This window comes from Gossypium hirsutum, chromosome A10 (assembly GCF_007990345.1).
Source record: "Gossypium hirsutum isolate 1008001.06 chromosome A10, Gossypium_hirsutum_v2.1, whole genome shotgun sequence".
NCBI lineage: Eukaryota > Viridiplantae > Streptophyta > Magnoliopsida > Malvales > Malvaceae > Gossypium > Gossypium hirsutum.
This window is the reverse complement of record NC_053433.1, coordinates 111,101,946-111,115,715: the sequence shown is the minus strand read 5'-3', so window position 1 is coordinate 111,115,715 and position 13,770 is coordinate 111,101,946. Positions and strand designations below refer to the sequence as shown.

The following is a 13,770-nucleotide window of genomic DNA, read 5'->3' as shown; positions in this document are numbered from 1 at the left end:
TAATCCTGACATAAAATATTCACCATATTATATATTATTTATAACATTGTTTGATACTTTGACGTCCCCCAATTAGACAAATGGACTTGTTTTTAAAACAGTGATTAATTTCTTAATAAAATTTTGAGTTAAATCCCCAAGAAAAAGCTTAGGATGAAATTGATTTTAAGATTTAATCAATCCTTATTTAAATTTTAAAATTTTGAGAAGACATAATTAATTGATTATGACCAATTGAATCTGATTCGATTACCTATTTTAATGTTTACATAATAATAAAAATTTTAAATTAATTATTATTTTTTAATTATGTGCATTTCACTCTCAGCTTTTCAAAATTAAAATCCTTGTCCAGAATTATGCTATGAAGTTGGAGCCATAAGAATAGCTCGATTGCATTATCTCCCATTATTGCCTGTTTGTGGATTGGAAGACTCGTTATTAGAGCTATATACTTCACCACATGGAAAATGAAAAGCACACGTCTTCAACCTCTATCTTTCAATTAAGATGGCCATCAACTTTATCACCATTTCAAACTAGGGGTATATAAACTAGTCTTCGATATATGGACTGAACTAGCTAAATTAAGATTATATTGGGTCCAACAATTTGATAATTAGTTTTTTAAAAAATTTACAAAAATTAATATTTATTTTAATCAAAATTTCGTAATAATAAAATTTAATTGTTATAAAATCTAAAAATAACAAAGGGACCATATTTATGGCTCAAGAGCTATGTATTCATCTTACAACCTCAACGAATTGAAGCTATTTTATCAGCAGGTTGAAGTAAGAATGGGAAACTGGAGAGTTCAAGGTTTTTAGGGAGAGTTTTGGACTTTTATGTTTTACAAAAAGGAATGCATATTTATAAGCTGAGAACTCGACGCTCGTAGTTATAGAGGACCTTAAAATTAAATGGATGGTTAGGTTTAAAGGCAATAAATGTCTAATTTATGTAATTGGTATGATCTCAAAACATATGAATGTTCGGGTTAATCCACTAACATTGATTTAAGAAGTTGGAGAGTCTGAACAAAATTCAAAGGGACCTCAACACGCATATGTCGAAAGAGTGTTAAGGCCTAACTAATCTAATTGATTGTACTTTATGTGCAGCTTTTCAAAGTTCAATGCTATAAAATTTATGAGAATTAACGCCCAATAAACATTGATACTCATAAATATCGAGATAACTTTAAAAAATATATTTTTTTTCCATAAAACATATTTAATTTAAAAAATAATTTTAAAATTTTTTCCCTAACTTTGGTAGGAATCAAGTTGGAATTATATAAAGTTATGAAAAGCTATTTATGATGGCCCTTGTAAGTTGGATATAACTATGACATTAATGTTATATATTATAATTTTAAGTTGACACCATCCAATAAATCAGGTTATAAATTTTATTTAAATTGATCCAAACTGTCAATGAACAATGTATGCCCTCCCAATTTGCTATTTTTCTAAAAATAAATATAAATATGTTTCTTTATTTAATCTATAGTAAATTATTTTAAAAAATTATTATTAAATATAAAAAAATTGATAATTTAACATATTTTTAATATTTATTCTACATAATTATAAAAATACAAAAATTATGTATAACAACACAGAAATAAAAGTTAAATCAAAGCTCAATTATTTTTTTTCTACATTCATTTTTTTTTCAAATAATAGAATAGTCATAAACCCTAAATTTTGGACCTTTAACCTAACCGCGTAGGGATTCAAACATATTTGTTATAATTTATTTATTGATCAAATACTAATTCTAAAAAGTACTTTTTTTCACAAAAGAAAATTCTAAAAGTACTTCCATGGATGTGTTGTCCAACTCAATAATAGAGACAAAAAGAAAAGTGGGCAGAACATGACATGGTCATCAACATTACATGTTTATCAATTAATGTTATGGACTTCACAAAATGATAACAACTCTAATTAATCATCATTGACTTTTCTTTTCCCTTTTTTATATAAACATGTTAAAAATTAAAGTATACTTGTATCCCACATATATTCTTATTCTTTAATCAAAAAGTTTGTGAAATCATCCTTCAAATTCAATACAGTGAGGGAGGAATTCTAGAAAAGCTCAACTAAGGAATAGATAGAAAGAGATTCACATATTAGAATCCTGTTATGAGGTTTTTGTAATATAGATTAAATTATATTTTATTCATTTTATTAAAAAATAGTAATTTTTAGTAAAATAATTTATGTATGTTAGATTAAAAAATAAATTAATTTTTCTTGTTAAAAATTTATCACTTTATATTATTAAAAATTTATATGATTAATATAATAATTAAATAGTGACATTTAAGGTGCTATATATATTTCATATTAATGTTTACTTTTTAATCTAATATAAATTAATTTACTGCCCGAACTTTTTACTATTTACCTAGTTGATTGTGATCCCTATGATATAGGTTTTTTTATACTGAAAAACTTATGCTGATCAACAATAAGTTAGAACTACTTTTTTTTTTTACCTGCAAATTTATTAAAATTTTATAATTTGTTCTTCTTTTTGTCTTTTACTTTGAATGTTGGCATAAACAATTTAAAGCCCATGGTTGTAAGCTACGTCAATGGTTTCCAACTTCCAACTACCTTTAAAAATATTATACCTTTTTTTATTTTTTTGGAGGTATTCATGGATACACAAAACTAATGACTCGTTCTCCGTGATTTCTTCACTTTCAAAATCCTTTCTTTTGAAGAAAGTGACACCCAAATCTTTATCTCTTTTCACACTTTTTCTCTTTAATTTTTTTTTGGATCTTTATGTCCTACAAGTAATACTATAATAATCTCATTTGGTTTTAATTAATTTTTTTTGGGGTTTTCTTGTTTACTCACTCAAAGTTTTTGTTTTGCCAAATGGGGTTCTCGGTTGGTGAGCTACAATTCATCTCTTTTGTATTGACTCATTATTATTGCTTTAGTTCATGGAGAGCTCGTTGCCATTTCCTTGGATCCTCTCTGTTTAGCTTTTGTCTTTCTGGGTTTCTCTTTCATATGAATCCCTCTAAATTGTAGCTCTTTGTTATCTCCTTTTTGGTGTGTGTTGTAAACAAAAAAAAAAAAATTAATCAAAAGGTCAGTGCTTTCATGAAATTGTCTCGTTTCTGTCATCAAAGTGTTTTGAGTTTTTGTTTCTTTGGTCATTCACAACTCAAATTGTTGTTGAAACTTCCTATCTTTTTCAATAATTTAATTATGGATTTCACTTTGTTCTAGAGATAGAAAATCTGGGTTTTCATAGTTTCTTTCAAAGATGAATTCTTTGATCTAAAACCAGGTTATGGAATTTAGCTCTTGTTTGATTTGATCATGGTGTTTAAGTTGTAGTTTCCATTGATGAATTTTTGCTACTTTATAAAATATTCTTGGTTTCTATAGTTTCTTTTTATCATCAAGTTTGCGTAAGGTTTACAAATAGGTTCTTCAAGAAGCTCATATGTTTTATTTTGATCCATGCTAATGTGATTTGTTGATACGCAGTGAGGTTTGTTTGTTTCTTCGGGGGTCAATGAAGTGTTTTCATTTCTCTGGTAATGAGAAGAATGATGAACCGAAAACTACAAAGTCTATTTCGGTTCGATCCTCTGAATCTGTTTCGATATCGACGGATCATGATATGAGGAGATCAGGGTCTGAGTTTAATTCTCAGAATGTCTCGGATTTTAGCACCGAATCCTCGACGAAGAACTCGTTTGCTGCTTTGTCTCAAAGGCAAAGTAATCTCAGAGAGTTTACATTCTTGGAATTGAAGGCTGCAACAAAGAATTTCAGCCGGTCCTTGATGATAGGAGAAGGCGGATTTGGCGGTGTGTATCGAGGTGTAATCCGCATCTCTGATGATTACCACAAGAAACTCGATATTGCTGTTAAACAACTCAGCAGAAGAGGATTGCAGGTGAATTTTCTACTTCTCTAACACAATATTACAATCTTTATTTTCCAATGCCCATTAATATTTACCGCTGATATTCACTGTGATAGCATTTGCTATGTCTGCTCTGTGTTCTCCAGTTTTGAGTGAATTCTGTGTGTAACATGCCAGCAAATTTTTTTGTCAGGATTTCTGTGCATTACTGAACTTACATAACTGTCTAAACCTGTATTAGTACCCGACAAGGCAACAACTTCAGGGAGCCGTTTTCAATCCAATAAAGTTAAGATATAGCTTACATGGAGGGGATTTTGATAGCTTGTTCTACATACTGAATTTAGATACTTAATATGTTTCTTAAGATCATTGTTTACATGAATGAAGATAGATAATCTCGTTATTCTAAGGAAATACTTATAGTTACATATAGTCAAACTGTATGATTTATTCTCGGATTGCCTGGTTATCTCCTTAGCTTGCCCTTCCATACAACAGCTAAACCTTCTTCGATATCCATTAAATTGTATAACTTAGGCCTACCATGGTTGACACATTGAAGCATTTTACCAAGTTCAAGGGCCTCTGTATGTCAGCATAGCCCTTCCGATGCCCTTCTTCCTCGACTTTTGTTCTGGGACTGCCTGGTTATCTCCTCAGCACTCCTTCCATGTGACATCTCTAGAGACCATCTTCAATATCAATGAAATCATACAATGTGGACCTTCCATGGTTGACACTTAAAAAGAATTTTTACTTAAGTTCAAAGGCCACGATATGCCTGTGTAGCTGTACCGAGACCCTTCTTCCTAGACTTTTGCTATCCTGTTTTACCATAGACTGTAATGCATATTGACTTACTGTTTAAGAATGCGTAACCTATTTTTTCCTATCTTTCGGTGACTTACCATAGATTCATATGATCTGTTCTTTCACAGGGGCACAAAGAATGGGTGACAGAAGTTAATGTTTTAGGGGTAGTCGAACACCAAAACCTTGTCAAACTGGTGGGTTACTGTGCTGAGGATGATGAAAGAGGGATACAGAGGCTACTGATATACGAATACATGCCGAACCGGAGCGTGCAGGATCACTTGTCAAGTCGATTTCAAGCAACTCTTCCTTGGGCCACAAGAATAAAAATTGCCCAGGATGCCGCTCGTGGCTTAACATACCTCCATGAAGGAATGGATTTTCAGGTTCCCTTTTACTTCTCAGTAGATACGGCTTTCCTGAAATCAATAACCTTGAAGCCTCGTTTTACAATTGAAACCTGGAATGACCTCATTATTGCTTTTAGGCTAAAGAATTTTTGGTTTATGGTTGCTACAGATTATCTTCAGAGATTTCAAGTCTTCAAACATACTGTTGGATGAGCATTGGAACGCAAAGCTCTCGGATTTTGGGTTGGCCAGGCTAGGGCCTTCTGATGGATTAAGCCATGTTTCGACTGCGGTAGGTTCGAAGTTGCTATAAACTATGTTGCTCTGACTTTTCATTTTCTTTTATTTGAACATTTCCAGATTTTTATTCCTACTCTGGTCCAGTTTTTTCAAATATTTCCGAATTTTCAGAAGCATGCTTGTTTTATGGATATTATCAAATTGTCCCGGGTTTGAGCAGGTTGTAGGAACCATTGGATATGCAGCTCCTGAATACATTCAAACCGGGCGCCTCACGGCAAAAAGTGATGTGTGGAGCTATGGAGTTTTTCTTTACGAGCTCATAACAGGTAGGCGTCCCTTGGATCGGAATCGTCCCAAGTCTGAACAAAAACTCTTGGAATGGGTCAGGCCACACCTCTCCGATATGAAGAAGTTCAGGCTGATCTTGGACCCGAGGCTCGAAGGCAAGTATTCCCTCAAGTCTGCTCGTAAACTCGCAGCGGTAGCCAATAAATGCTTGGTTCGGCAGGCTAAACAACGCCCAAAAATGAGTGAAGTTCTACAGATGTTGGATGAAATTGTGGAAACTGCAGATATGCTAAGCCCTCAACCCGCTACGAAGAGTTCAATTCCAAAACATGTTTCAGAACTATCAAAAAGAGAGCGATTGAAAAGAAGGTTCATTGATCTGATAAACAGCGACAAAAGATGTTTCGTTTGGCGAACATGGAGACCGAAGATTGTGAGAACTACATAAGCAATTATCAGTTCGAGTTTTGTCTACATTCATGTATTCGTATAAAAAACAATTGTAAAGGTTTGAAGGAGATAATCAACTGCAAGTATTATGTATAGGCTTTGCATTTGTAGGAAGTTATATATATATATTTATATATGATGTTTCTAATGAAGAGAAAAGCCATGTGAGAGTTCATTTCTCTTTGATACTGTTTTTTTTTTGTGTGTAAATCACATAAGAAAACAACACATCAAAACTTCAAAATATAGGGATGTATCTAAATTCCAGAATTGACTAAAAAATTTGGAAAATGTAAAAGCAGTTCAAAAATGAGGAAATTAAATTAAATTTTCAGCTACTCAAATTCTGAATAATCTTGGTGAGTGCTGAGTATGTTCCAAAGGCTGATGAAACTGCTCCCACTGCAATAATTATAATACAGATTGTAGCCTGTAAAAAAAAAAAAGAACATACCTGGGTCTAAGTAACGTAGCTTTTATGCATTAAAGAATGCTTAAATATGTATGTTACATGATATGAACATACCTGGATACAGCCTACTTTACCCCTCAATATGCTTAAATAACAAGCAGGAGGAAGTATCAAGGTCTGCCATTGAAGTAAATTATTAAAAAAAGAATATTAGTGTACAGTTCTATGTTTATTTCAGCCAAGTAGCATCCATGATTAACAATGGCAGAAGATTGCTTACAACAAGCATTGTGAGTAAAGATCCTATCAATGACAACACCAAGCCTGCAACAAGGAAGAAGAAGAATTTTAGTTCCCTTAGTTCAAAAATGGTGGATTTGTTGCCAGGTGTATAGTTTTCACTCATTGATGATGAAAGGGAGGCGCTTACCGAAGAAGGGAACGCTGAGACCTACAAGCAAGGTTGAGACCACCAGTGCTGTTCTAATTAACATAGGGTACACGTGAGACTTGAGATGGCGTGGTGGTAATAATTCCTCAAGACTCATTGCCACTGGAGACAAGGTTAATGCATATGTTTGTTCTAATTAAGGCAGAACTTTTATATTTCATACATGCATACATACATGGCAGCACAAAGGGTAAAAAAGAGCTAGACATTGTTAACTCATGTTTGGTAAATGGGTAAATACCAGTATCTCAAACTCATACTCAAGTCCAGAGTAACATAGAATAAAGAAAAGGATATTTGGTAAATGGGTTGACAATCTGCAAAAGAACAAAAAAGTTGAATATATTAGTAGTTTTACATATGGATAGTACTTGCTAAACAAAAAAGTAATAAAATGCTATTCGAAAAAGTATTGAGCGACTTAAGTTACTTAAACTCTTCATTTTTCTTAAAGTACTTATATCCGACATGCGTAATTAAGCACATAACAAATAGTGTATAAAAATCTGATAAGTCGAGCAGCATACCGTAGCCCACACAGCAATCTTTGAAGCAACCAGGTCTTTAGGCATGTTAAGTGTAAACTGTGATTCTGTTGCTTCTCCAAACATTTTGTACCCCATAACTGCTGTTCCAGCATACAACAAAGAACAGATTCCGAAACTACAAGGAAAATCAAAACCAAAGATGACAAGTTACTCAGACTCGGGTCATAATAGTGTATTTGAAGGGTCCTAAGAAGCTCATATCCCAATATCCATGTTCAGACAAGCATTGAACACAAATGGTAAACCCATTTTTGGAGTATAGCCTCGAATCGCAAAATCAATGGAGAAAGCTAAAAGGATACCAAAAGAGTAACACCATAAATCTCATTTAGTTTACCATGATAAGAGAACTGAAGAGAATTTTCTTGGTTCTGCCATTGAAGTATATATATTCGGGAAAACAGCATGGCCTGAGTAGCAGAAACCATAAAGTCCAACAGCAACTGGAAGTGTAGAAAGATTCAATACTGTCCCTTTGTTCTGAAACCCAACTTGATCTACCAATCCAACCCAAAACAAGCACAACACTACCAAGAATGATGCAACAACTCCACCAGCTGGAAAAACAGACGAAAATTCCATTTAGACAACCTCAAACTCGCCACAAATTGTGGTAAGGGATACCCTACAGATCAGTATGTTTTATTACCAGAGATATAACTAAGGACACTGAGGTCTCTGAGCCAAACAGTGGGAAGAACAGCAAGGGTTGTCATCAACGAGAAGAGACGACGCGAGTTCAAATCGAATCCGCCCAAATTAATGTGTGCATTTGGGAATAAGGATGACAAGTTATCACCCTCTAGAATTATATAGTCAACACAAGAAGCCTACATAGAAGAGAGCAATGTTCAAAATAATACAAAGTGAATGCTATATTCTTGATGATGTGACATGCAACTGTAGAACCATAAGTTTATCAGGTCATGTAGAGCCACTTGTTACAATTTATCTGCATAATTCTTTTAGGAAAAGCCAGCAGTACTTACGTATAACTCCACGTACAAAATTATCTGCATCCACCGAAAACAAGCAAAATTGGCATCAGTGATCATACAGTTTTTGTAAGCTAGTGCTTATACGAGTACTTTAAGAAAAATGAAAAATTGAAACAGGTAACAGGATTACGACTTACTGAAAGGGCGATTCTACCGGTGGAACCAAATGCAGCTTGACCAATATCAGGGTAAGTTTCAAGCTCAGGTGAGCTATCCAGACACTGGCGCAAAAGGAGGCCAGTGTAAAAAGAAAGCACTGCAAAAGTTAATAATATTATTAGCCCTAACCATCCTCCTTCCTTGGCAGCATATGGGGTAGAAAGGATTCCAACTCCACATAGCACATTAATCCCTGCAAATAAAAAAAAACTCAAAACACTCAATCTAAAATCTTAAAGTTGATTTTAAGACATATTGATTGACTGTAAGCATATCATCATCCATGTTCTTAATAATAATGCATGTATCTTTACTCCTACATTAGTGTTGGATTTTTTTTTTGTAGTCTTATGGGGAAGTTAATATGTTTCATGTGCACCATGTGCTATGGAAGTCATGCCACCTCATCATTTAGTTTTTTTTCATTGAGAAATGTAACATGTCCATAACTGGTGGCATTAATGAGCAATGGACAGAATATGGCAGACATGAATCAAAAATTGAAGTATAAAATGTAACCAAACTATTAAGAAAAAAATTCTTAAATTACTTCATATTTTTAAATAGACCTTATACTTTTCCTTATCTCAAATAAATTTTTATCCTTAAATAAAATTTAGGGATTTATTATGATAAATTAAATTTGTTTTTCTGTTATAAAAAGAAATAAAATAAAATAAAATAGTAAAGACTAGAAGTATAATAGTGGATAAGAATATAACAAAAAGCAAAGGTGTGGTCTTAAGCCATGTGATGTGAAGAGGGGTGGGGACTGATGGTGACAATAGAACTTGCCTGTTCAGTGTGTTTCCACATATTTAGCCACCATCAAAGGCTTTGGCCTTCGGGGTATTGGTTCGTGGTTGGTGTTTAATGTAACAATCCGGGCCCACTTCACCAATCCTTGAACAGATTTAGCTGACAGTGGTAGTGTAACAATGGCAAGTGGCTTCATAAAATGGTTCCTATTGCATGACTTCAATTTAAAAGTGTTTTTGTCTACATCTATTCTTAATTATTCAAAAATAATAAAATTCTAATTTTAAATTCGTAGAATATTTATTTAAAAAATAATTATATAAATCAACTCGATTAAGTTTTAGATTTAAGAGTGAATTAAAGTTAGTAAAACTAACCATTTACCACAGCTTGACCATATGAACTCTGGCGACCAAGGGGAATTCCGTGACCATGGTCGACCTGTACTTTCTCATCAAATCTTACAGACGGTTTCCTCGACGGTGCCGGAGTTGCCAAAGAGTACGTACGTTTATGCGGCTGTATTTCATCATCTACTGATGGTGGTAGCAACGGTTTCTTTACTGGCGCATTAAGTGATTCCGGAGTGAATCTCCGGGTTAACGATGATGAAAGAAACGAACTTCCTAGTCTTGATAGTGTAGGAGTGCCCAAGAATCCGATGGTCGGGGATGGTACACTACTATACAAATCAATAGACTGCCTGAAAAGAAAATCTGCAAAATCATAAGCATTTCGAATTTGACATAGAATCTTATGTTATTCAGAACTTGAAAGTGAATGTCAATCATAAATATGTGCCTGTTAAAGATGTTAAAAAGTAATACTTTAAGAAAAATGAAAAGCTGGAGGAACCAGTAGAAGTTCATCATCCATATTTCCAATATCAACAGGGTAAGCATTAGCACAAATCAATAATTGGAGGCAGATTTGTGAACTTATTTTATCTGCATTCGAGATAAAGTGTCGGATATGAAGCCATAATTTTTTTTACTGAGAGAGACAACTTAAACAAGGGGAGCCGCCGTCTTGCCTGCCACTAGTTCGGCCACTGGTTACGAGTACGGATCTAATAAAGATATACTTAAGAATCGACTCTTTCACAACATTTATCCACAAAGACGATTATAATTTTCATCAACCAAAATCAATTTTATTTGCACTCGAAGTGAGTGACAAATGAGCATATTTTTATATAAATTTCGAAGATCATATGTCATAATATATTCCGAGCTGTAATAAAGCAGAGAAAAACAGAGCAGTGAAAGGAGAAATGACCTGTAACTTTGAGGCCATTGAGTGGCATAAGAACTGTTTTTTCTTTGGGAAGAAAAAGAAGCATAAAATTCTTCATTTCCCTCATCTTCTTCATTTCTATCATATTCTAATTTCTCAACTTCTTCATCGTCTTCGCTCTCGATGTAGAAACTCTGATCAGAAACCGAGTTCTTCATTCTCTTCTTACCTCTCAAATCTCCTGCAAGATCCACATCAGAACAACTCGCCCAATTATTTAAATTGAGGAAGTAATGGACACTATTACGATTTACGAGTCGAAACGGATGTTTTTTAACATACCTTAAATTGAAAGTATTTAAATACTTTGTTGCTTGGTATGGCAAGTCGCTCTCACCTAAATTTTTCAATAAATTGGATGAGATAATGAGGACAAGTTGCCATATATATTTTAATGTTTGAAATTAAATCAAGAAACTAGAAATAAAATTAAACTAAACTAAACTCAAAGAAAAAAAAAAGAACTGCAAAATTGATAGCAAAATTTGATTTTTCCCATACTTATAGGAATTTTAAAGAATGTAAAAGGGATATAATCTAAATTTGTTCTTTTCCCATATTTTTAGGAATTGAATTTTGAAGCTTTCAAAATATATAGATTTCTTTGAATCTTAAACCTTTAATGTTCTGTTTGGTTCCTGAGAAAAAAAAATCAGAGAAACAAGAAAAAACTGGAGAAGGCAAAATTTTCTTAGTTTGTGGGATTATATTCAGTTTGCTCAGCAACCAAACAGAAAAGCTACAGAGCATTGAACAGGAAAATAACCCCAGAAATTTTCTCGACTAAACCAAACAGAAACCATTTACTATACTGGAAAACCTGTGTCCCCTATAAACACACCGCAATGGCTTCCTTCATAAAAAAGAAAAAGTATATATACTAGAATCGTTGAAGTAAACCTTTTTCTGAATATCTGATACAAAAACTGAATTGGGTTTTTCTAGAGATGAAGATCTGAATCAAGAAATAGAAAGAAAAAATATATATATATAGAAAAACAATCACACAGAAAGAAAAGGATAGAAACAGAGAAAAGTTTCTGGTGGGACTTCGAGGGATATATAAATATCTTTTATATTAAATTTAAAATAATGTGATTTACATGAATCATGAAAAGTTATTACGTGAATCATGAAGAACAGATATTCATGAATCATGATGACAAAAGGCGGTTTTTTTTTTTTTTAATTTTTATCCCTGTTTTGTTGTTTACATAAAAGTGCAAAACTGGTAATCCTGGGTTATAAATACGAAGAACAATTAAAATGTAATATAAATTTTTTAATATTAGACGAGAAATAATAGAAGAAAGTATGAACCTAGGTTGCCAAGAATATATAAATTATGCGTGTAGTAAGTAATTTTGTGTTGTTTTCCTCTAATTTGGTGGATGCTTAATTCTTTTATTAATTTTTACTTGTTGTTTTGAATTATTTGGAGTAATTTTAGGATAATTTTGTTGTCGTCATTTCCCGTTTGTTGGATACTCGATTATTTTGTCGATATTTGCCTGTTTGGTGGATACTCGATTATTTTATCAATTTTTGTCTATCTTTTTGGACCATTAGAGGTGATTTCCTAATTAAATTAAGTGCTTGCAATCATTCTTAGTATGTCGTGTTTGAATTGTGATATGTTTGCAATCACTTTAAATATGTCGTGTTTAAATTGTGATAAAGTCAATTATTAACTTACTATAATATTCTATTAATGCCGAGTTTGAAGCATTTGTTTTGCGGATAGAACTTGTCTTTTACGATAAATATTTATTTAATTTTCGAAATTATATAGAATGAATTAATGATTTTTAAAAAAAATTATAATATAAAAACAATGTATATAAGCTGTAATTATAATAGGAAAACAATGTATGTAAGCTGCAATTATAATACGAAAACAATGTATCTAAGCTTTAATTATCTGTCTAATTAATTATCTGACAATTTGAGTAACTTAGGTTCTAGGAATTTGAATAAATAATACTTTCTCTATCGTCCATTGCTTATTATTATTATTATTAAACAAAAACGACCCCAAGGGTCAACTCATTTTATTAAGTAACATCATATTATTATTATTATTATTATTATCATTATTATTATTATTATTAAGGGATATTATATAGAGATTGTATTTGGATGAAATATTAAAAAGAAGTATTTGTTGGGAATTTCAAAAATTTTTTAAGTTAATTGTTTGAGTATAAAAAAAGTAAAGGAAAATTTTTAATTTTATGAATTTTAAGGAATTTAGGCTTTTTTTTTATATTGTAGAGAAACATTAGTCAGTTATAGCATTCAACTCAATTAAGATATGGGTAAAAAATATTTATAAATATATTTATTAAAAGTTTATATAAAAATAATTAAAATTTTGGTTGGAATGCTACAGATAAAGATTTAATATTTATAATGTTTTTATTCAAATCTCAATATATAATTTTTATTGAGTTATAAAAAATAAAAAAGACATTCATAATAAAATAATTTATTTCATAAAATGAAATTTTTAAAATTATTTTTAAACTTAGTTAATTTTCAATTATCTGGTGACATTAATTCAATAAAAATTCAAGTATATATATAAATTAAAAAAATTATTAATGATACAAATCATCCTCTAAAATATATTAAACAAATTATTAATGATACAAATCATCCTCTAAAATATACCAAACTTAAAAATAAAAATATCATTATATTTAACTCTATTATATATTTTTATATTATTTTTAAGGATATTTTTCTATTATTAATTATATCTATATATGGATGTTTTTTAACTACATATTATATATTGTTTTATGATATTAATAACATCCATATATGGATTTTTTTATATAATCTATATTATTATAAAATTTTTGGTTGAGTTAATATTACAAGTTACTCGTCACTACTCATTAAGGAAAAGATTTGAATTTTTTAAAAAATTAACAAATATTTGAAGGGTGCATTTTTTTTCTTTTAAAGTTTTTATATAATATATTTAATTAAATAACTTAAACCACTTAAAAAGTATCCTCTTAAAAAAAACTACTATTAATTGAAAAATAAACAGTAAATTATATCCAAGGTAATTAAACTA

General features: G+C 31.4%; 2 protein-coding genes across 7 annotated transcripts; one reads left to right on the top strand and one right to left on the bottom strand.

The window, feature by feature from the left end:
- Window positions 1-2,576: 2,576 nt before the first annotated feature.
- Window positions 2,577-6,238, top strand: LOC107937171 (serine/threonine-protein kinase PCRK1). 3 transcript variants are annotated; one of them, XM_016870009.2, is made up of 5 exons: window positions 2,662-2,919; window positions 3,528-3,942; window positions 4,854-5,114; window positions 5,248-5,370; window positions 5,539-6,238. In XM_016870009.2, exons 2-5 carry the CDS (start codon window positions 3,556-3,558, stop codon window positions 6,055-6,057), a joined length of 1,290 nt encoding a protein of 429 aa, XP_016725498.1. In that variant the 5' UTR covers window positions 2,662-2,919; window positions 3,528-3,555; the 3' UTR covers window positions 6,058-6,238. The 3 variants fall into 3 exon arrangements, with proteins under 3 accessions (XP_040934017.1, XP_016725498.1, XP_016725497.1); XM_016870008.2 differs by having other exon boundaries at window positions 2,662-3,122; XM_041078083.1 differs by having other exon boundaries at window positions 2,577-3,942.
- On the bottom strand, window positions 6,164-11,825 carry LOC107937170 (amino acid transporter AVT1C). 4 transcript variants are annotated; one of them, XM_041078081.1, is made up of 14 exons: window positions 11,808-11,825; window positions 10,965-11,019; window positions 10,665-10,863; window positions 9,764-10,089; window positions 8,606-8,820; window positions 8,460-8,483; window positions 8,120-8,300; window positions 7,808-8,027; window positions 7,450-7,585; window positions 7,220-7,239; window positions 6,902-7,047; window positions 6,752-6,795; window positions 6,586-6,648; window positions 6,164-6,489 (listed from the first exon to the last, which is right to left on the bottom strand). In XM_041078081.1, exons 3-14 carry the CDS (start codon window positions 10,838-10,840, stop codon window positions 6,391-6,393), a joined length of 1,650 nt encoding a protein of 549 aa, XP_040934015.1. In that variant the 5' UTR covers window positions 10,841-10,863; window positions 10,965-11,019; window positions 11,808-11,825; the 3' UTR covers window positions 6,164-6,390. The 4 variants fall into 4 exon arrangements, with proteins under 4 accessions (XP_040934015.1, XP_016725495.1, XP_016725496.1 ...); XM_016870006.2 differs by lacking the exon at window positions 11,808-11,825 and adding an exon at window positions 11,583-11,789; XM_016870007.2 differs by lacking the exons at window positions 10,965-11,019; window positions 11,808-11,825 and having other exon boundaries at window positions 10,665-10,949.
- Window positions 11,826-13,770: the final 1,945 nt, after the last annotated feature.

Coding starts and splice junctions, on each gene's coding strand:
- LOC107937171 (XM_041078083.1), top strand. CDS start 3,556: ATGAAGTGTTTTCATTTCTCTGGTAATGAGAAGAATGATGAACCGAAA. Junction 5,115..5,247: donor ATGAAGGAATGGATTTTCAG/GTTCCCTTTTAC, acceptor TGGTTGCTACAG/ATTATCTTCAGAGATTTCAA. Junction 5,371..5,538: donor TAAGCCATGTTTCGACTGCG/GTAGGTTCGAAG, acceptor GGGTTTGAGCAG/GTTGTAGGAACCATTGGATA.
- LOC107937170 (XM_041078081.1), bottom strand. CDS start 10,840: ATGAAGAACTCGGTTTCTGATCAGAGTTTCTACATCGAGAGCGAAGAC. Junction 8,484..8,605: donor CCGGTAGAATCGCCCTTTCA/GTAAGTCGTAAT, acceptor CGGTGGATGCAG/ATAATTTTGTACGTGGAGTT. Junction 6,796..6,901: donor TCTCAGCGTTCCCTTCTTCG/GTAAGCGCCTCC, acceptor TCCTTGTTGCAG/GCTTGGTGTTGTCATTGATA.